The 12940-nt window shown below is 30.3% G+C and overlaps 1 protein-coding gene across 1 annotated transcript; it reads left to right on the forward strand.

Moving 5' to 3' along the window:
• Positions 1-650: 650 nt before the first annotated feature.
• Positions 651-4382, forward strand: LOC112750800 (2-methylene-furan-3-one reductase). The gene is made up of 4 exons (XM_025799651.3): positions 651-1030; positions 1295-1618; positions 3196-3355; positions 3906-4382. The coding sequence occupies exons 1-4, from the start codon at positions 815-817 to the stop codon at positions 4169-4171; spliced, it is 966 nt and encodes a 321-aa protein (XP_025655436.1). The 5' UTR covers positions 651-814; the 3' UTR covers positions 4172-4382.
• Positions 4383-12940: the final 8558 nt, after the last annotated feature.

Genomic DNA, 12940 nt, shown 5'->3' on the forward strand with positions numbered 1-12940 from the left:
TTCTTTTATTAATTACATGTTGATAAAAATTTAATAAAGTTGCTTACCCTAAACTTTTTCTTAATTAAAAAGTGGCAAATCAGAATTTTAGCGCATGAAGCATGTAGCCTTTGACTTCTAAAGCCTATATGCATCTAGAATATTTGTACCTCTGCAAGATACATATTATTCATCAAGAATCCTTATTTTCTTGTACAGAATTTTCTTCTATAAAGATTAAAATAAAATCATGAACCTTGTTGAAAAATCGGCTACATGCATCTTAGCATTTCCATTAAAAATATATATATATATATATATATTTGAGAGACAAAAAAAATAGTCAAAATTTATTTTATTTAATAATTATTAATAAATATTAAATAAGATAAATTCTAATTATTTTTTATTAATTTTTTTTATTATAAAACATTTACGAAAAAAATAGAAAGCAAGATGATCTTTTATCTTTTGTTGTTTTTGCATTCACAACATGAATCTGAACGGAAAAGAAAGCAAAGTAGTGAACAAAATTAGTGTATATAAATATAAAAAATTAATTTTGATGTACTAGAGATAAGAAATACGTACATTTAATTATGTATTGCTATGTTAGTCCATTGAAAATATGAATGATAATCTTTAAAAATAGAATAATAGATGTGATTAGAGGACTTTTTCTTTGTCAACTACGTTTGAATAATGGACGCTCTAACCAGTACCCACCCTCCCCCTGATTTAAAGTTCAACACTAATTATCAGTTATCACTCCCCATATTGTCTTCAGTTTCTAAGCTTTAGCTACATATTAAATATATCATCATCGATCAAAATTATGGCAGCAAGCACAGCCAGCATCCCATCTCACATAAAAGCTTGGGTCTACAATGAATATGGAAACATTGAAGAGACTCTCAAGCTTGACTCAAACGTAGCTTTACCACAACTCAAGGATGATCAGGTTCTCATCAAGGTTGTGGCTGCAGCCCTTAACCCTGTTGATTATAAGAGGGCCCTTGGATTTTTCAAGGACTCTGACTCTCCATTCCCAGTAAGTTTTTTTTATCATTATTTTTATTTGTTAAAAAATAATAGTTTTTAGTTCAAATTTTGAAATAATTATATATTTGTTGTATATAATAATATCATAAAAATAATATTAATTAATTTTGTAAGTAACAATCTTAATCAATTATTTTTTTGATACGTGTCTTTTTTGTTTTCTTGTATACAATTATGATAAAAGAAATTAAAGAAAGTACTGTTTTTTATTGTTTATTTAATTTGTGTATGTGGTGGTTGGAATTTGGAAAAGACTGCTCCAGGGTATGATGTGGCTGGTGTGGTGGTGAAAGTGGGAAGCGAAGTGAAGAAATTCAAGGTTGGAGATGAAGTTTATGGTGATATAAATGAATATGCTGTGAATAATCCAAAAGCTATTGGGTCAGTGGCAGAGTATACTAGTGCTGAAGAGAACGTGTTGGCTCACAAACCCTCTAATTTGAGCTTTATTGAAGCTGCTAGCCTCCCTGCAGCAATCATCACTGCTTATCAAGGTCTTGAGAGAGTTCAATTTTCTTCTGGAAAATCTATACTTGTTCTTGGAGGTGCTGGTGGAGTTGGAAGTCTTGTTACTCAGGTTTGAATAATGATGCTATCTTCCATCGTATAGTAGAATCATATTTAGATTTTCTAATACAGGGCCTTCAACACAAATCGATGAGACCCGGTTAGTCCAGTTTGTCTATATATACCTATAATGCACTTATATAAAGTATTTTGGATAAATTATAATAATATTTTATTAATATTAAAATATAAATTAATTTTTTAATTATTTAAAATATTTTTTAATTATATAAAATATTTAAAATATTTTTTATTTTAATAATTAATAATATATATTATTTCTAAACTTATTTCAAGAATACATATTAAGAATAAGATTAGATATGCTGACACCTAATGATATTTAGATATGTCCAAATATGTCTAAAAAAAAAGTTTTATTGACATGCATGTCAAATGAGTATTCATGAGTATGGAAATGGATCCTCTCAATTTTTTTAACAATTGAGGGAGTAAAGTGTGATCTCTCACCATTAATTCTATAAATGGGACAAAAAATAAATATGAGAGAAAGAGTAATAAAAGGTTAGAGATCACATTTTACATTTTCAATTTTTTTTAACAATTAAAAAGATTCATTCCCCATAAATATCGTATTCGAAATGTATCTTATATAAATAAAAAAAATGTCCATACTTCATAAAAGTCTTCATATTATATTGACTCGTTTATTTTTTATTTGGTCAAGAGTCTTAGTTTTCAGTTCTAGTTGGTCAGTCCAATGAGTTATATAAGCTGACTCATTCATTTTTTTATTTTTGAAAAAAAAAACTTGAATAAAAAATTCAATTTTAGGCAAAAAATTTGGACAAAAAAGACAACTTTTGAGACAAAAATCTTAAACAAACAAAATTTGTTTAATGGATAAATCAAGTATTTGGATCAGATAAAAAAAATACTTTAAAAAAATTGTTAAATTTTTTTAAAAATACAAAATAAACGGATTATCCGTTTAATATGCGGACTAATATATTTTTATTAATTTTTTAGATTAATCGAGCTCAATCCTCAGAAATTTGAATGGATTATTGATTTTAAAAGTAAAACACCATTTGTTTAAGCGATAAATAGATTAACCGATAAATTTGACCCATTGTACGGTCCTTGTCTAATATCTAAAGTTGAGATTAGTTTTTTCAAGACTCATTCCATTTATTTCAATTTATGGATCATTGTCTAGGTATATGCAAGTCAGCCCTGGCACAACATCTTTGGACAGTATTTACGGCTAGCTTAATTGTGACTATGTACATGTTGATGTTACAGTTAATAACCGTGAATAATGTCAGTTCGATTATAAATTGTCACGGTTTTGAGTTAAGCCCATGGTTATTTTTCACCTAGTTGCAAAACGTGATCATTAATTACAGTCATACTTTTGTCATTACAATTTAATCGTAACCTAATCTCTACTTTATTAGTATTGAGAGTGACAATATATAGACCAATGTCTATGGTCTCGTTTTCTAAAATTTTTTATTTTATTTATATCATTTTGATCGCGATTATAAAACATATAGTACTCAAGAATCAATAAGAATTTCTCTCTTGGAAACCGTACATTTAAAATAACGTTTGATGTTGTAGCTAGCCAAGCAAGTTTTTGGTGCAGCTAAGGTAGCAGCTACCGCTAGTACCGGAAAACTGGAGCTGTTAAGGAAGTTAGGAGTAGACTTGCCAATTGATTATACAAAGGAGAATTTTGAGGAGCTGCCACAAAAGTTTGATGTTGTGTATGATACAGTAGGTATGATATATGCTACTTTTGCCACTATTGAAAGCTATTTGTATGTGATAATTTTTTTAGTAGCAATTTGTGCGAATACTCTCAACACATTATATTATTTTCACGTGATGTTCTCTCATTAGTAAATTGTAATTAATTATTAATGTAAAGTTAAATTGTATAGAACTAAATTACTATTTTGAAATTATAAAATGATGTATATGTTGTTGGATGAAAATTAAAAAAAAAAAAAAAGATATTATTCATAGACAAGGTAGTAATTTGTACCTTTGAAGTTTATAATTTCACAAAGTAAGAAGAAAAATAGAATTAAATAGAGAACGAGTAGAATTTGCAGTACTGTAATTGCTAAAGAAAAGGGTGAGGCAAACTTTAAGTTATTATCCAAATAACATTCTTTCGTATATACATACATGTCAACCTTAATTTGCATGTGCCTTCGTTGAATAAAGTTGGTTATATCACTTATATGTTCGTTGAAATGACAATTAATGACTAAAATATTTGTTAAGGAATAAAATATCATTTGTTTTTTTTTAATCAAAAATAGGACAAACTGACAAGGCATTGAAGGCAATTAAAGAAGGGGGACAAGTAATAACAATAGCAGGACCTGCAAGTCCACCTGCAATATGGTTCTTTCTCCATTCAGATGGTGCTGTTTTGGACAAACTCAAACCTTATTTAGACAGTGGCAAGGTGAAGCCAGTGTTGGATCCAAAGAGCCCTCTTCCATTTTCTAAGGCAATAGAAGCATTTGCCTACCTCAAGACCAATAGAGCCACTGGAAAAGTAGTTATACATCCAATCCCATAAGCAGCATATAATGCATGTTCAATATTTCTAGTTAAGTGAAGGTGTGTGCATGTAATAAATCCATCTGAAAATGGTGGATGTAAAATAATTGCACACATTGGTTGTGTCTTGTTGACAAAAATAATTAAGAGCATGTATGATAATACTATATATGGTTTATACTTGGCTGGTAGCCATGTTATTAATACATGAAAATGTTATATTCTTGTTACTGTAAAATAATAAATTTAATAATCAAGATTAAATTTAATTTAAACAAAAAATTAAAATTACTATTTCCTTTTTGAACCAAAGTGTGGTGGCCTCTCACATCCCTTCCTCTCTCCACTGTATTCTCCTCTTACGGTAGATACCAAAAATCAAATCCAACCTCTCCTTGTTGTGTTTTCTTCACTAGTCTCGTCATCATCATCGTTCTTCTTTGTGTTCATCACTGTCATCGCTCCTCCCTAAATTGTTTGAGTCATTGGTCTTGTGGTTTTCAGCACTCTGATTTTTGGGTTGTTAGTTGTTGTCGTCGCCCTCTACTAGTCCCTGCGCCACCGCTGCCATGGCTCTATGGTCCGAGTGTGTTGTCACCAAGGTTATAAAAACCGATTTGAACAAGCCGGTGAACCGATCGAATCGTGAACCAATAAAAATAGTGATTCAGTTAGATGCTATAATCGGAAATTTTAGAAACCATCTTTAAACTGTTGAACTGGCCAAGAATCGGTCAATCGAATCGAATTATGATTCGATCGGTTTTCTCCCAAAAGTCCAAAACGGTCCCGTTTAGTTGGAGGAGAGGAACCCTAACCCAAAACGTGAGCCACTATCTCACAGTCACATACACTCAGCCACTCTCCTTCTCCTTCCTCTCATTGAGCTCCTCCCTCACTCCCTCACTTTTGTCCAGCTGCCGTCGCAACTTCCTTCTCCTCCATCGCACAGCTACTGTTCGAACTTCGAAGCCACCGTCGCCAGTGCAACTGATCTCGCCTCCTACCTCCATCACGCAGCGCCGGTGCCATCTCTGTTCCACTGCGCTCTTGTCCCTTCAGTCACCGGCGTCAGCTCTGTTCCCCTCTTGCTTAGTCTGCTACTCTGCTCTGTTCTAGCTTCTAAGTATTTTTTTTGTAACTATAATTGGCTAATTGTTGAATAATTATTGTTAGTTAATCTGTGAACCTTGTTGTTGTTACTGAGTTGAATAATTAATGAATAATTTTGAATAATTATTGTTTGTTAATCTGTGAACCTTACTGTCAACAAACTGCTCTTCCTTCCGCTAAGTCAGCCTTTGTGAGCTCCCTTTTTAATTTAAATTCATTCAGTTATAGTTTTAGGATTTTCTATCATATTATCTTTGTAATTTTAATTTATTTTGGTGAATTTGTTAATTATTATAGCATGATTATGATTTATGTTAATTATAATTTATATTTCTAATTCTGATTATTCTTGAAATTTTGTGATTTCTATGACGGGCTTCAATTCAAAAGGGTATAGTACCATTTTTGTGAATCAATCTCATTAGGGTTTGGTTTATTGATTTTTTCACTTTGGGATTTTTTTTAGAAATAAAATAAAAAAAATTATATTTTCTCAAATACTATTTTTGAACTTTAATTCCCCAAATACGATTTTTTTAGAGCAAGTTCGTCGCACCCCCGGCGAACTCTATAAAAATTAAATTATAGTATTTGCCTTACTCCGGCGAACTCCCTTTAAATTTTTTGAATCCCACGTTTTTAATCATCATCTCTAAATAGTATATAGATCTACAAACAGTATATAGAATAAAATACGACTTATAACTAAAAAAATCCTTGTTAAATATGACTTATTCCGGTGTACCTGTGTATTTTTGAAGACAATGATAATGGTTACCATTGTTAAATATGGTTTATTTTTTTTAATTTATAATTAAAAAAATTCTTGAAGAACACATGCTTGTTGTTTGTGTATTTTTGTGTACTCCTATATACTGTTTGTAAATCTATATACTATTTGGAAATAAAGATAATGGATTAAAAATGTGGAATTCAAAAAATTTAAAGGGAGTTTGCTGGGGTTAAGGCGAACTCTATAATTTTTATAGAGTTCGTTGGGGGTGCGGCGAACTTGCTCTAAATAAAAAAAAAATCGTATTTGGAGAATTAAAGTTTAAAAATGGTGTCTAGAGAAATATAATTTTTTTTTATTTCTAAAAAAAATCCTTTCACTCTGCACCCAGAGAACAGTAGTAGATTAGATTATTGTTGATAAGATTTTATGATTTGTTTTTGTAGATAGTGTTGTGATCAATATGGTTGTTGGTGGGGAAGTAGTTACTCTCAAAGCTATTGAAAAAAAAGCAGCAATATTGTCATGCAAGAGATGCCAATACAGGTGATTTTATTTGCTCTCTTTAAATTCTTCCTAGTTCAAAAAATTGGTTTTTCTATTATTAGATCAAACACTTTTTCGTATTCATATATAAACATCTCTTTAAATTCTTCATATTGCAGATTCTTGACATTTTATGAAGAGTGAAACCAAATAATTGGATCATCTGTGTGAATGGTTGAAGGCTGAGCCTCTCTAATTGCTCTCAATGTTCTCCCCATCACAACCATAGACATTCTTTTTTCTTCCTTATTCCTTATTCTTTCAAACCATTTTTCCTTATCCCTTATTTCTTTTTACAATGTCATGAATTATGTTTTTACTTTTTGGATATATTTAATTGTTTTATGAATATATTTGGTAGAGATATCTGTTGTTTATTACTGTTTAAGTATTTGAAGACAATAAAAATTGGAAAAGTATATGGAACCAAAATGTAACCAGCTAAAAAGTAAACAAAACCGTTTAATTAAAATCACTTTTTGAATAATATGTTTGAAAACCGCTCCTGAGATCACGGAGCACAAACCAAAACCCGATTTTTCATGGAACCTAAATACATTTTGGCTGATTTTTGGCTGATATGCTTTTGGTTCCCTAGTTGTTCTCATAAAAATTATGTTTGTAATAATAATTGAGAATTATCTTTTTTTTTTCTATTCTTTTCTCATTTTTTTCGATTCTTTTTATGCGGATATCCACGGAGACTCCAATCTCCGACAGATAGGGGTCCTCGTTACCTGTTGTAGGGATGGGGACAGGTTTTGAAGGCGGAAGACGGAGCCCCCATCCCACTGGAACCCGTTGCCATCTCTACCGCACTAAGATGTCATTAAAAGAGGAGAAAAAAAATTCTAAATAACATATTTATATTTGGTTTTTTTTTTTTTGTTATTTGACTTTTGAGTTTGTATTTAAATGAGATCATAACATTGTAGTTTATATAGTATTTTTAATTTAGATGATATTTTAAAGTTTATATTAGACTATAATTATATTTTAATATGTTTATTTATATTTTATTTATTGTTTTATTATAGAACAGTTTTTTCAGCTGAACCATGATCGAATCAATCGGTTGAATCAATAAACCAATAACTAGAGCAATTCGATGATCGGTTCGATTTTCAAAATATTGGTTGTAACCATCGTAGCAATTGGTTAGTATATTGTCCCTACTTGATTCTGCTCCACGACTCGAATCTCGTCTCCACTGCTAAACCTTGCCCATCTTCATCTTGCTTAATATTATTTATAAGGGTAAATTTTCTGATTCTTGTCCATGATTTAATTTTGTTGTGTGTTTACAACTTATTTGCCTCATCTACTATTGTATGCCTTTGTTTTCAAAGTAATAATTTTTTTTTTATGATTTTTTCATTCTTTATTGTTATACTGATAAAAAATAATAAATTCAAAAGATATGGTTCTAAAACTTGACCAAATCGACCGATCAGGCTAATCTAACCATAAACGGGCAGCTCAGAAAAACCCTAGTCACTGCCGGCATCCGTCCGTCCGTCAAGCCACTGCTGCCGTACATCTCATACAGGGCTTTTCTCTTCATCCTGTTCTCCAAGTCTCCAACCCCTGCTCTCTTCTTCCGCAAGCTCGGCCCATCCGTCGTCTTCATCTACTCGCCGTTAATCACAGTTTCTTCCTCGAGCTCGGCATCATTCCCTGGTCTTTGTCTACTCTGTCGTGCTCCTGCCGCCGCCCGTCGTACTCAGGCACCACCGTCTTCGTCTGGTCGTGGTGCTTGAAGTCTCCAACCCACCAATCGTGCTCTTCCTGTAAGCTTCTCTAGGTCTATGTAACAAGTATGTAGCTTATATACATAAGTGACTTCTGTGGTGGCCTGGAGAATCAATGGCTAAGAAGACTAAAGATGTTTTTCTAATAGGAGTGTTACGTGTGGCATCTTTTCAGAGTTTAGACCCGACAAGTTTGACTCGTTCAAGCACGGTGAAAAGTGAAAACTGTAATGAAGGTGGAGTAAATATTTTAAATGTTGAATCCATATTAATTAAGATTTTGATTATGGATGATAGAGAAAGCGGTCATACGAGTTCATTGCCTATCGTGTTGGACTTCATTGTTCTTAATCGACGGTTCCGATTGATAGTGCCAACGGAACATAGCTGACAAATACGGTGTTGCATGCTGCACAAGCGGGTGAAGGAAGACATCCGTAACGGTTAGTGTGGTAAGTGGCAGCATCGGTGACGGAGTGGCTTGTTGACATTGGCATCGAAGCCCACAGAGGGCGGGTTAATTTCGGGTAGAGAAGAAGAGCAGCTCTCTCTCTCTCAACCCTGGCTGCCGGTGCTAGCCGACTCTGGCTCCTCTTACTTCAGATTTATTAATCAAGTTTTCAGTCCCTACAATTCACATCGAAAATTTAGAGTTCAGAGTGTTCATTCCTTGTTGCGCATAGTTTGAACCGACCTTTCACAAAAAAAATTGGAAAATTAATCTACATTGATAGGTTTTTGAATGTTGATGAATTTTCTTGAGTTATTTGCTAATACTACCACCAGTGTCCAACTGGAAATCTTTAACATTGGTCATATGTATTAAGAGGAGTTTTTTGGTGGCTTTAGTTTTGGTGGCTAAAGGAGACATGAATTTGATTTACAAGTAAATCATTGACACATGATAAAAAAAAAAAGAAAAAGTATAGGGTACCAACATATTATCTGCCAACTTCTGTCAACTCTTATTTATAATTGTGTTTCATGGAAGTGTGTTTGTGGATGTGTCTAATAATTAATATATTTTAAATACATATATAAAGAGACACATCCAAAAAATATATCTATAAAGACACTTCTATTAAACACAGCTATAAAAAAGACATTTTTATTAGACACATCCACGAACACACTTCCATGAAACACAATTATAAATAAGAGTTGGTAGAAGTTGGCAGATATGCTGTTGGTAACGTAGCGGAAAGTTAAATCTAACACCAAAATATTCTCTTTTTTTCTTATAATTTTTTATAATTATTTTTATCAAAATAATTTTTAAAAAATAACAACAAAATAATTTTTTAATTACATTTATAATTATTATTTTATTATTATTTTTATTTTTAAAAAATAATTTCTTATAATTAATTTTATGATCATTTTTATCAAAATAATTGTTTATAATTATTTTTTTGTAATTTCGAAAAAACTAACACTAAAATGATATTTTTCTCTCTTATAATTTTTTATGATTATTTTTGTCAAAATAATTTCAAAAAACTAACACCAAAATGATTCTCTCTCTCATAATTTTTTATAATTATTTTTATCAAAATAATTTTTTATACTTACCACCTGTCCAATTTTGATAAAGTTATGATTTTATAAATTTGTCTCTATAATTTGTCATTTTGAGTATAAGATTGAAAATATGTAGACAAATTTATGAAATTACAACTTTCGTCAAGATTGGACAAGTGGGAAGCATAAAAAATTATTTTGATAAAAATAATTATAAAAAATTATAAGAGAAAGAATATTTTAGTGTTAGTTTCTTGAAATTATTTTATAAAAATAATTATTAGAAGTTATTTTGACAAAAATAATCATAAGAAATTATAAGAGAGAGAATCATTTTGGTGTTAGTTTTTTGAAATTGTAAAAATATAATTATAAAAAAATTATTTTGATAAAAATAATAATAAAATAATTTTGATTTTATTTTTAGAAATTATTAAAAATATTAATAATAAAAAATAATTAAAAAATAAAAATTATTATAAAAATTATTTTAATAAAAATAATCATAAAAATAATTACAAGAATTTTAAAAAAAATATATTATAAAATAATAATTATAAATATATTTAAAAAAATTATTTTAGTGGTTATTTTTTAAAAATTATTTTGATAAAAATAATTATAAGAAATTATAAAAGAAAGAGAATCGTTTTGATGTTAGATAATTTTTTTTGTCATGTGTCAATGTTTTATTTATAGGTCAAATTCATGCTATCCTTAGTTACTAAAACTAAAATCACCAAAAAACTCCCATGTATTATTAGAAAGTAAGAAATAGTTTTTCACTTGGTTTCTTCTTTTCAATTTCTCTTATTGTATTAGGAAGTTATGTTTCCCACAATTTGGAATAGAAAAAATATAGGTACTTCATCAGTCAATTTTAAATAATTATAATTAGTAATTATTAATTTTGTATTTCTTAAAAATAAAATTTAAATAATTACTAATTAATTATAATTAGTTAATATAAAATGTAGTTTAAAAATGCTTGTTAATTTATTGTTGACTAAACCCCAATTAATAGGATTGTCTTGGATATATTATTATTCATGCTAAAATTATGATAATTAGAGTCTGTGTCGTTAGCAATAAACCGTAGATTACATAGGCTGGTTGTAGTTGTGGATTCCATAGTTTTATTTAGAGACAGAAGCAGTTGCTTCTTGTATTCATCTGCGCTACGTGTTTTTTTGCTATGGCTAAAATACCTAAAGTAATTGCAATGATAAAATGTTGACTTAAATAAAAAGCATGCACATTGTGAATCCAACAAAATTAAAGAAAATGGGGCATGCAGTCATGCACTACCTTTAAAGTGTGCAGTTGGAAGAGTCTTGATTATTATAGAATTTTATAAATAGAAAAATTTTCAAACCAATTAAATTAAAACTTAAGATTATTTATGGTTTAGGATAAGAAAAAACTTTTAATATTGAAAAACTTTAATTTGATCAATTGTTTTATATTACACCTGTAATTACATAATTGTACCTTCTAGCAATAAATAACAGTTAGCTGCCATGTATCAGTGCGTCATTAGTCAGTCAATTGTGTGTCATTAAAACTGTGCCACCATAGAACTATCCATATACGTATCCTTTTTATTTTTTCTTCTCGTAGCATATTGGCGTGAATGAAGGCGAGGGTTTGAACATGGGTAATTGGGGGCTTTTTAGCGCTTTAGATCTTGCCTTATTTTTTCAACGGAATTGTTTAACACGTTGTTCATATTTCATATATGTTCTTACTACAATTACTCTTGTTAAATATACTTCTTTGTTATAAATTCCATTAGGTATATGTAGTAAGCATGTAGGTTATATAAGTATCCCTTTTATTATTTTTTCTTTAAATTTCTAGTCCATTGTAATGTCTGATTATAAATTTCAATTTCAGTTTTCATCATAAGTCTCTTTATTCATGTAAATGATTACCACAAGGAATAAAGAATAATTGTTTGTTTGAAATGCAATTTGATTGCTTGAGTTCTCATCAGATTAAGAAAAAGATTAATTGAATTTTGGACATCCTGATATTGAAGAGAAGCAATATGACATGCCTAAAGGTGTACTTGTCTCCAAAGCTGAAACAAGATGTATGAATAAGAGAAGTTGAAACAAAATGTATGAACCAGAGAAGAAACCGTGGTTAGCAGTGGCAGCAAGGAGTGGCTGTAATGATGAACCGCAGCGATGATCGGTGCAACAAGGGGTGCTATGGGTGGCTCAGAGAAGTTTTTGTGAAGATGACGTAGAGGAGGGAGCTTTTGAATAAGAGGCTGATTATTAGGGTTAGTGGGATCACTTAAGTTTCTTAATTTACCCAAAACAGCCTCAGATCTGCCATTTACATTCCATTCCGCCGCCATGGTGTCACCGCAATTGCGGCCGCCATTTCGCCCGCCGTAAAAATCACGTTGCGGCGACCACTGTATGGTAGCAAGGTCAAAACCCGCCACGCCATAAGGTTATTGCGCCCCCGTAACCGCAATTTCAAAACATTGGATATAGTTAGATGCATAAACTTGTATTAAGATATAGTGATATAGGTACATATAGCTATCTCTTCATTTTGCCGTGGTGATTTTTTTAAATTTTTTTAATGACTTAGTTTAAATACTTGTTTGACATGAAATTAGAAATAGTTAATTATACTGGTGTTTAAAACCAACACTAACATACTTTTTTTTCTATTGTAGGAAAATTAGGGGTGTATTTGATTTGTGTTTTTATTTTAGTATTTTTTGTTTTTTGAATTGTGTGAAGAAAAAAAATGAAAACAGTAAAAATAATAAAATTCTATTTTCTATTTTTACTTTATGTTTTCACTTTTTCTTCACAAAATTCAAAAACAGAAAATATTAAAAATAAAAAAAGAAAATGAAACACAATATTGCATATGAGAAACAATTGCATGCAAGGGAAGAGAGGCATATATTGTTCATATCTTATTTTAATTAGCTTTTCTTTTATGACTGTAATCAATGCTTTTCTTATGAGTTATGGTATGTTGTTGGTGAAGTGATACATGCACGATGGATGAGGATAATTTTGTTAGGATGGAGTTGGTGCAATTTGTGTTGTAATTATTGTGAATTTGAAACTCATATGACTAAAGTTTTGAA

The sequence above is a fragment of the Arachis hypogaea genome, chromosome 15 (genome assembly GCF_003086295.3).
Source record: "Arachis hypogaea cultivar Tifrunner chromosome 15, arahy.Tifrunner.gnm2.J5K5, whole genome shotgun sequence".
Lineage (NCBI taxonomy): Eukaryota > Viridiplantae > Streptophyta > Magnoliopsida > Fabales > Fabaceae > Arachis > Arachis hypogaea.